Raw genomic sequence first — 11,060 nt, forward strand, 5'->3', positions numbered from 1 at the left:
CATAGCACATACCCTCCCCAATGTCTATCACCCAGCCGCCCCATCCCTCCCACCCCCCACCACTCCAGCAACCCTCAGTTTGTTTCCTGAGATTAAGAATTCCTCATATCAATGAGGTCATATGATACATGTCTTTCTCTTCAATTCGACTTTCTTAATAACGCTCACAACTACTTTTTCTAATAATTGTTTCATACCAAACTCTTAACTGTGTCATAGCAGTTTAAGTGAAATAACTGCTCTTCCTGTTTCTAGTTTGGCCCATTAAAGATACTCAGACTTTGTTTTAAACAGAAAGAATATTTGCCTTTTCCCAAACTCAATATGTTATCATGACTATTGCTGTCCCTGGATTCTGTTACTTTTGAGGAAAGAATATATATATTAGTGCTTCCAGCTTCCCTTTCATGTCCGCCACCCACTTGCCCAGTTGCCTCCTCCCTTAGGGTACCAACTCAGTGATTAGTAACAGAAATACCTTTCTGATATTTTTGGTAATGTTAAAGCCATCAATCAACACAGCTCCAGATGTTGTGGTCTCCTCTCCAGTCAATATTTTGAATGTAGTGGTTTTCCCAGCTCCATTTAATCCAAGTAATCCAAAGCACTCAGATTTCTGGACTACAAGGGAGATATTTCTTACAGCCTTTACAACTGGACACTTATAATAAACCTGAGAAAATTAAAAAAAAAAACCACAGTGTACTGGAGCACTGATTATGGGCCAACTACAACCATAACCTGAAACCCCTGTAGACTGGTACCTGTGACAGTTTCACCCTTCCACTCTCAGCCTTCTATTTTACCAGATATACACAGGTCCCATAGAACTCCAATAGATTAGTTGTACTACCAATAAATTCTTGCCAGGAATTGTGGGCTACAGTTCAGGGCAATGTTGATTATTGAATGATGTTACCTTTGTAAGTTGTTTCAGAATGAGTGGGGTATTCCTTAACTTGGGAGGCAGTGTCAGGGCTCTATTTTCTTCATTTTTTATATCTTCATCCTCATAGTCCTTGATTGTTTGACAGGACACTGTAGACTATATTTTTAAGACAAGAATCACAGATAAGAATATACTTTAGATATCTGGTTTAAACTGAGTGACCTTCTGAACGCTGACCCAAGGAAGTAATATCAAAGATGTCAGAAAATGTTTGCATGATTTCCAAGAGCCTTCCTACCAATTTCCTGAGCTCTCATGCACAAGTTTATTCTTGACTTGCTTAGATTTGGAAATCATAGTCAAGAGCAAGTTTTTTCACAGCTGTGAGTAAGCAGTATGTTCTTGCCAATAACATGAGCACTTCATGGAAAACAAAAGCCACACTGGTACTATTAATTGTTTTCTAGTGTGATCTGTTACAAATAAAATATGTTGAAGACACCATGAGATCCAAGTTAAAAAAAAAAAGAATGAATTCTTTCTTTTTTGAAGGAAATACCCTTGATAGGCAAAGTCAGAGCTTGAAGAATAAATAAGGATTTATTGAAAGAGTGAAGGTAGGGTGGGGAAGGAAGAAAGCTGCCATCAGCAGGGGGAGCTGATTGAGAGATAAGTAGGAATGAACCAACAGGACATGTTTTGTGAATAGTAATTTGTAGTGTTTGAGCACAACTTTGTTATTTTGAATTGTCTATTTTTGCAACAAGTACTCATTTAACAGTACTTCATTAAGGAGGAATGGAGCAGGAGAATATATTTAGCTCAGTAAACATGCTAGTCAGAAGAGTGAGAAGAGAGCTGCTTTAAGTGTTTTTTTCTTTTTCAGTCTAAATAAATTGGATGTATAGTAAAAGTGAACATCCTTGCACTGCTTTCGATCTTAGGGGGAATACATTCACTCTTTCATCATTATGTTTGTTGTAGACTATATAAGTGGATGCCACTTATCAGGTTGAAATGTTTCCTTTATTTTCTTGGTTAGCAGTTTCTTGAAAAATCACAAATGGATGTTGAATGTTATCAGGTGCTTTTTCTGCAATAATTGGTATGAACATGTGGTTTTTCTTCTTGAGATTATTACACTTGATCTTAGCCAAAAGGCTGAGAAGCGATGATTAACATTGTGGGTAATATTAATTTTCAAATATTAAACTAGCTTTACACTCATAGAATAAACCCCACTTGTTCATGGTGTATTATTCCTCCCATATATTCTTGGGTTCTATTATGAATATTTTGTTGAGAATTTGTGTGTCTGTGCTCTTGAGGGATATTGGTTTCTTATAATTTCTCCATTTTTGTATTAGGGTCATGATGGTTTCACAAAATGAATTGGAAAATGTTCTCACTTCTACTTTCTGGGAGAAATAATGCAGAATTGATGCTATTTCTTCTTTAATTTTTTGGTAGAATTCATAAGTGAAATTATACAGGCTTAGCGTTTTCTTTTTTGGAGGTTTTATACTATGCATATGATGTCTTTAATTGAAATAAAACTATTTAGTTTATTCTTGAGTGAGTTTTGATAGTTTGTGTCTTTCTAGGAATTGTTCTATTTCATCTAAGGTTACAAATTTATGAGATAGATTGGATTTTAATTTCTGTGGTATCCATAGTGATAACCCTTCATTTGTCCTCATTTTGGTAATATGTTTCTATTTCATGATTACTCTGGCTATCAGCTTATCAATTATAATCTTTTTTTTTAAATTAGTTTTTGGTTGCATTCATTTTTCTCAACTGCTTTTCTGTTTTCAGTTTTATTTCTTTTATTTTTATTTACTTCTGCCTGCTCTGAGTGTATTTTGCTTCTTTTCCTTACTGAGGTGGAAGTTTCAATCATTAACCTGGGAATATTTCTTTCTTTTTTTTTTTTTAGTTTCAGAGGTAGAATTTAGTGATTCATCAGTTGCATATAACACCTGGTGCTCATTACATCTAGTGCCCTCCTTAATGCCCATCACCCAATTATCCCTTCCCCCCAACCACCTCCCCTCCAGCAATCCTCAGTTTATTTCCTAGAGTTCAGCATCTCTTATGGTTTGCCTCCCTCTCAGAATGGCTAAAATTAACAACTCAGGAAACAACAGATGTTGAGGGGAATGCAAACTGTTGCAGCCAGTCTGGAAGACAGTATGGAGGTTCCTCAAAACTTAAAAATAGAGCTATCCTATGACCCAGCAATTGCACTACTAGGTATTTATCCAAAGGATACAAACAGTGATTTGAAGGGGCACCTGCACTCCAATGTTTATAGCGGCAATGTCCACAATAGCCAAAATATGGAAGGAGCCCATATGTCCATCAACAGATGAATGGATAAAGATGTGGTATATATATACAATGAAATATCACTCAGCCATCAAAAAGAACGAAATCTTGCCATTTGCAATGATGTAGATGGAACTAGAGGGTATTATGCTAAGTGAAATAAGTCAGTCAGGAAGACAAATACCATATGATTTCATTTGTATGTGGAATTTAAGAAACAAAACAGATGAACATAGAGGAAGGGAAGGAAAAATAAAATAAGATAGGGCCTTTTTTCATTAATAATATAAGCATTTAATACTTTAAATTTCCATTAAAACACAGCTTTAGTCACATCCCACAAATTTTGATATGTTGTGTTTTCATTTTCATTCAATTCAAAATATTTCTTAATTTCCTCTGCAATTTCCTCTTTGATGAATGGGTTCCAGAGATGTGTGTTGCTTAATTTCCCAATGTCTACAGAGGTTTTCCCATTATATTTCTGTTATTCATTCATAGTCGAATTTCATGATGATCAGAAAACTGCATTATTTCAATTCTTTTAAAATTGTGAATGGTGTATTTTGGGTGACGGTTCCATGTGCACTATTATTATGGGGTGTGTTCTATAAATGTCAACTAGATCTAGTTGGTAGGTAGTGTCTTACAGTTCTTCACTGATTTTCTGTCTTTGTGTTCTACTGATTAGTGAGGGAGTATTTGGTAGATTATGAAAGCTGTGAATGAGCACATGCTGTTTTGCAGGGGAGACCTCCATATTTTCTTCACCTGAGAAGGGAGTGTGGATTCTTAACAGAGAGGAGTGTGCCACTTCTTTAGACTCTGAGGGTTCAGGGGAATCTGGGAATTTAAGATTTTTGGGTCATTAACTCAGATGTCCCTATTCCATGTATTGGAGTCCCATTATTTTCTAATAAGAGCTGTGATCTTGGAATAGCAGATCTGCCTTGGTTGAGAATTTGACCTTCCTGGAGCTCATAAAATCTGAAAATTAGACCTTGCTCCCAGTACTCACTTTTCTCAGCCCTTCCACTGAAGGAAACAAGAGCTCCATTATATGCGACCAAGGAAGCCCTTTCACTTTCACACTTGGCTTTCAGTCTCCTACTAATAACTCTTGGCCTTTTATTTTATAAAGCAATGAGCTTAGCAATAGTCTCACAATTCCATTGTTCTAACGGGTGCTATTTTCCCCATATTTCTTGATTCTTTGATATACCCATCAATCAGTGCATTCTCTTGATATATCATCCCAATTCAGCACTGGTGAAAATTTTAGCAACTAGACTACTACTTTGTGTCAGAGGAAATATGTGTTTCCTTTGCTACAGGTAACATGGGCCTCATTGACAGCTGAGTGGGGAATGATCTAGTCCTAAAGCCCCATCTTATTATATACTTTCTTAGAACTCCCCTGGAACTAACTTGCACGTAGAGTTCCCTTGGGACCAAAACCTGTGTAAAGGAGAGGAAGGAATCAGGAGTAGGCAGAAGAAGTCAAGCTGTGATGAAGGTCAGATGATATCCTCAGTTGACCCCATGGGAAGCCTTGAAGCTGTTTGAGAGGCATTGAGAACACCAAACATTTTACTCTTGTATCTGTAAGTGATTGGATGCTGGCCATCTGGTAAGAAGTGTCACCTTGGGAGACAAGAATTTTTGTAGATGAAGCAGTCCATAAAGATAATGACCACTGAAGGTTGTCTAAAGATAGTACTCCCAAAAGCTAGAGGCAACAACTTCATTGCAGGGGTATCTGGGCTAAGAACCGTATGATCATTTCACTAGATTTAGAAAAAGCACTGACAAAGTACAACATTCATTCATGATAAAAACTCTCAACAAAGTAGAATTATAGGGAACATACCTCAACATAATAAAGGCCATCTATGCAAAACCCACAGCTAATATCATCCTCAGTGGGGGTAAAACTGAGAGATTTTCCTCTATGGTCAGGAACAAGACAGGAATGTCCACTCTCATCACTGTTATTTAACATAATACTGGAAGTCCTAGCCATGGCAATCAGACAACAACAACAACAACAACAACAACAACAACAACAAAAATAAAAGGTATCCAAATCAGCAAGGAAGAAGTCAAACTTCATTTCAGACAACATGATCCGTAGAAAACAATGTAGAAAGACTCCACCAAAAAAAAAAATTATTAGAATTGATACATGAAGTTAGTAAAGTTGCAGGATACAAAGTCAACATACAGAAATCTGTTATATTTTTATACACTAATAATGAAGCAGTGGAAAGAGAAATTAAGGAATCAATCTCATTTACAATTGCACAAAAAACCCAAGATACTTAGGAATAAACCTAACCAAAGAAGTAAAAGATCTGTACTCTGAAAACTATAAAACACTGATGAAAGAAATTGAAGATGACATAAAGAAATGGAAAGACATTCCATGCTCATGGATTAGAAGAACAAATATTGTTAAAATGTCCATTATTACCCAAAGCAATCTACACATTCAGTGTAATCCTTATCTAAATGTTAACAGCATTTTTCGCAGAGCTAAAATTTGTATGGAACCACAAAAGACCCTGAATAGCCAAAGCAGCCTTGAAAAAGCAAAGCAAAGCTGGAGGCATCATAATTCCATACTTCAAGTTATATTACAAAGCTGTAGTGATCCAAACAGTATGGTACTAGCACAAAAATAGATACATAGATCAATGGAACAGAATAGAAAATCCAGAAATGAGCCCACAACTATACGGTCAGTTAATGTTTGACAAAGCAGGAAAGAATATCCAATAGGAAAAAGACAGTCTCTTCAACAAATGGTGTTGGGAAAACTGGACAGCAACATGCAAAAGAATGAAACTGGACCATTTTCTTACACCACACACAAAAATAAATTCAAAATGGATCAAAAACCTAAATGTGAGACAGGAAACCGTAAAAATCCTAGGGGAGAATGCAGGCAGTAACTTCTTTGACATTGGCTATAGCAACTTCCTTCTAGATATGTCTCCTGAGGCAAGGAAAATAAAAGCAAAAACAAACTATTAGGATTTCATCAAAATAAAAAGTTTCTGCACAGTGAAGGAAACAACAAAACTAAAAGGCAACCTATGGAGTGGGAGAAGATATGAAATGAAATGAAAATGACATTTTTTTTTAAGAGAGAGTGTATGTGAGGAGGGGAGGGGCAGAGAGAGAGAGAATCTTTTAAGTTTTATTTACTTATTTTAGAGAGAGAGAGTGTGAGCAGGCGGAGGAATAAAGGGAGAGGGAGAGGGAGGGGGAAGGAATCCCAAGCTGACTCCACACTGAGTGTGAGCCCAATGCAGGGCTTGATTCCCATGACCTGAGATCATGACCCAAGCCAAAACCAAGAGTCAGACATTCAACCAACTGAGCCATCCAAGTACCCCTGGAGAGAGAGAATCTTAAGCAGTCTCCACGCTGTGCATGGAGCCTGACACAGGGCTTGATCTCAGACCTTGAGCCCAAATTAAGAGTTGGATGCTTGACTGACTGAGCCACCCAGGTGCCCCAGAAATGATATATCTGATAAGGGGTTAGTATCCCAAATATATAAGGAACTTAGAAAACAACACCCCAAAAATGAATGATCCAATTAAAAAAATAGACAGAAAACATGAATAGACATTTTTCCAAAGAAGACATCTGGATGGCCAACAGACACATGAAAGGATGCTCAACATCACTGATTATCAGGGAAACACAAATCAAAACTACAATGAGATGTTATCAGACCTGTCAGAATGGCTAAAATCAACAACACAAGAAACAACAGGTGTTGGCGAGGATGTGGAGAAAGGGGAACCCTCTTGCACTGTTGGTGGGAATGCAAACTGGTGCAGCCACTTTGGAAAACAGTATCTTTTAATTCTCATAGATAATTGTGACTTTTTCTCATCCTAATCAAAATTCCAGGTAGTGGAAGAGGCCATATGGTCTCAAAATATCCTTCCTTGTGAAATAGTAAAGATATGCAGGCTCAGAGATATTTATGGCCAAGATCTAGAGCCACTCCAGAATAGAACCCAGGGACAGAATTGGGATGAATGAAATTACAAAGAGAAAGATATAGTGGTTTCCTGCCTCAAGAAGTTCAAGTACAGACTGGAAGGGAATTCAGTAACTGAATGGATGTACCATTAAAATAATTTTTAAAATCCTAAGCAAAACTCCGAGATTATGTGAAATCATGAGAGTTAAGTAAAGCAATAATTAATAATCTGACTGGTAGAAGCCATGAAGCCCTACAATACTACATTGTTTTTTGTTTGTTTTCTTTTTAAAGATTTATTTATTTGAGGGAGAGAGAGAGCAAGTGGGGGAAGGGGCAGAGGGAGAGGAGAGAGAGAGAGAATCTCAAGCAGACTCCTTGCTGAGTGTGGAGCCTGACATGGAGCTCGATCCCACAACCATGAGACTGTGACCTGAGCTGAAATCAAGCCAGACACTTAACCAGCTAAGCCACCCAGGCACTCCACCTCATAGTTTTTATTTTTATTTATGTATTTTTATTTTTCATTATGTTCAGTTAGCCATCATATAGTATATTGTAAGTTTTTGTTGTAGTGTTCAACGATTCATTAGTTGCATATAACAACCAGTGCTCATCTCAACACATGCCCTCCTTAATACCCATCACTACAGAGTTTTTATTTATTTATTTTTTAATTAATTAATTTTTTTAAAGATTTTATTTATTTATTTGAGAGAGAGAGAATGAGAGAGAGCAAGCACATGAGAGGGGGGAGGGTCAGAGGGAGAAGCAGACTCCCCGCCAAGCAGGGAGCCTGATGCGGGACTCGATCCAGGGACTCCAGGATCATGACCTGAGCCGAAGGCAGTCGCTTAACCAACTGAGCCACCCAGGCGCCCCCCCCCCTTTTTTTTTAAAGACACTACATAGTTTTTAAAAAGTCAGTTCCATAATTACAACCAAATACATCTCAGACAGTATGTGCACAAGGCAGTGCTTTCTATCATAGTCAATCCAACTGAAATGAGACTTATGATTCAAATTAGTTTCAGTTAGATCTTGACATAATTGTGTGATATTTTCTTTATCAAGTAATAGAGGTAGGAATATGTAGATTCATACATTTTGGCCTAATAGTGAGCTTTCTTTGAGTTGTATCTAAAGTCTATGTTAGTTACTCACCTTCCTGCCTTTTATGAGTAGGTTGTGGACATTAGATAAAATTTTATGAGAGAGAAAGTTTTGCAGGCTCCAGGATGTAGTCTCCAGACACAAAAGCAAAAGGAGATAAAATAAGCCCAAGACAGCCAATGCAATCAAAAATTTTGCAATCCCATGTGTTCCAAAATTATAGACACTGTTCTCAACAGCTGAGGATGATAAAAGAGAGATAGCCTTACTTTAAGGCTTATTATTAATAATTATCTTAATATTTTATTAATTTATCTTATCTTTTTATAAAAGTTCTTCTGCCAGTGATTTTTTCCTCTAGTTTTTCCTCTAGTTTTTACCAGGACAACATTACTACATACTCAATGAATTTTAAAGGCTGAGCCTCCATGAACACAATGTTTAGTAATTCAAGAAAGCAAACAAAATAAAGGTATTTGTGGCATATCTAACCATTATTGTAGGCCATGTCAAATAATTGAAGTCCTTTAAAGTGAGAAAAACCTTTAATCTATAAATAGGTAAAAGTTTTAAGTAGGAAAAGAATAAATGAAAATAATCTTAAGGAAGAAAACAACAAATAGTTTAAATGTAAACGGACAATAGCTTATAGTTTTTGGCCTTACTACAGAGAAAATTAGCTAATACAAACAGCTGAATTCTAGATATGCAAATAGCAGACATCTCTGAGATGTGAGATAAATCACTCTCTTTTTATTTTGATAAAATAAAATTGTGTTTTCTGATATGTGCCAATATGCAGAAATGCAATTTGTTTTATTGTAACAAAATACACATAAAATTTACCTTTTTAAAGTGTACAATTCAATGACACTTAATACATTCACAATGTTGTGCAACAATTACCACTACCTAGATCCATAACATTTTCATTACCCCAAGAGAAAACCCAGTATCTATGAACCAGTCATTATTAACCCCCTCCCCCTAGCCACTGGTAACCAGTAATCTATGGTCTCTATGGATTTGCCTATTTTGGACATTTTATATAAATGGAATCATACAGTAAGTGGTCTTTTGTGTCTTGCTCCTTTCACTTAGCATAATGTTTTGAAGGCTCATCCATGTTGTGACATGTGTCTGTAATTCATTTCTCTTTATTATTGAATATTACTCCGTTGTATGGATACACCAATTTTGCTATCCACTTATCAGAGGATGAACATCTGGATTGTTTCCCCCACTTTTTATGGGAAAAAACTATTATGAATAATGCTGCTATGAGCATTTGTGTGCAAGTTCTTGTTTAAATACTTATTTTCAATTCTTTTGGATATATATTCAGGAATGGAATTGTTGGGTCATATGGTAATTCTATATTTAACTTTCTGAAGAACCACCAAACTATTTTCCACAGCAGCTGCAACATTTTACATTCATACCAGCAATATACGAGAGTAAGAATTTCTCCACATTCTCACCAAATCTTTGATACTTTTCATTTTCTGATTATAGCCATCCAAGTGGGTATGAAGTGATGTCTCATTGTGCATTTCTTATTGAATATATTTGACATGTAACATTGTGTAAGTTTAAGGTGTATAGCATGCTACTTAAAAAAATTTATATATTGCAACATGATTGCCGATGTAGTGATATTGATCACATTACATAATTATAGTACAATATTATTATCTGTATTCATTATATTGTACATTAGAGCTTTATGGCTTATTTAGTACTCATTACAAGTTTGTAACCTTAAACACCATTCCTCTTAGCAACTGTCCTCCATTCCCAGGTAACCAACATTTTACCCTTGTTTTTTACAGGTTTAAGTTTTTTAGATTCTACATATAAGTGATACCATAGAGTACTTGTTTCGGTCTGACTAATCTTCCCTAGCATAATGTGCTTGTTCCACCCATGTTGTCTCAAATGGAAGAATATCTTCTGTTTCCATGGCTGAATAACATTCCATTGTGTTTATGTACCACATCTTTTTCTACCCCTTCATCCACTGATGGGCATTTGGGTTGTTTCCATATCTTGGCTATTGTGAATAATGCTGTGATATATGCATGGAAGTGGATATATCTTGTCAAAATCCTGATTTCATTTCCTTTGGGCATCTACCTAGAACTGGAATTGCTAGATCATATGGTAGATCTATTTTTAGCTTTTTGAGGAACCTCCATATTGTTTTCCATAGTGGTTGGGCTAATTTAAATTTCCATCAACAATGTATAAATGTTCCCTTTTCACCACATCCTCGCCAGCACCTGTCTTCTCCTGTCTTCTTGATAACAGCCATTCTAATAGGTATTAGATATCTAGATATGTAGCAGATATTCTAATAGGTATAGATATCTAAGGAAGTGATATCTCATTGTGATTTTGATTTGCATTTCTCTGATGATTACTGATGTTGAGCATTTACTCATGTGCCTGTTGGCCATTTTGATGTCCTTTTTACAAGATGTCTATTTAGTTCTTCTGCCCATTTTTATTATTTTTTCTTTTTTTATTATGTTCAATTAGCCAACATATGGTACATCATTAGTTTTTGATGTAGTGTTCAATGATTCATTAGTTGTGCACAACACCCAGTGCACATCACAACACGTGCCCTCCTTAATACCCATTACTGTTACCCCGCCCCCCCCCCCCCCCCGCAACCCTCAGTTTATTTCCTGGAGTCCAGAGTCTCTCATAGTTTGTTTT

At 36.3% G+C, this 11,060-nt stretch overlaps 1 protein-coding gene across 1 annotated transcript in view; it reads right to left on the bottom strand.

Moving 5' to 3' along the window:
- Positions 1–11,060, bottom strand: part of LOC102748372 (phospholipid-transporting ATPase ABCA3-like) — a gene marked incomplete at its 5' end in the record, with an annotated part of 211,336 nt that overhangs the window by 27,938 nt on the left and 172,338 nt on the right. Inside the window, 3 exons of the mRNA XM_081818872.1 lie at positions 479–673; positions 920–1,045; positions 8,388–8,575. Of these exons, the coding sequence (XP_081674998.1) occupies positions 479–673; positions 920–1,045; positions 8,388–8,575 (509 nt within the window). The remainder of the gene's footprint in view (positions 1–478; positions 674–919; positions 1,046–8,387; positions 8,576–11,060) is intronic.

The sequence above is a fragment of the Leptonychotes weddellii genome, chromosome 5, assembly GCF_054177405.1.
Source record: "Leptonychotes weddellii isolate Sample4059 chromosome 5, ASM5417740v2, whole genome shotgun sequence".
Classification (NCBI taxonomy): Eukaryota; Metazoa; Chordata; class Mammalia; order Carnivora; family Phocidae; genus Leptonychotes; species Leptonychotes weddellii.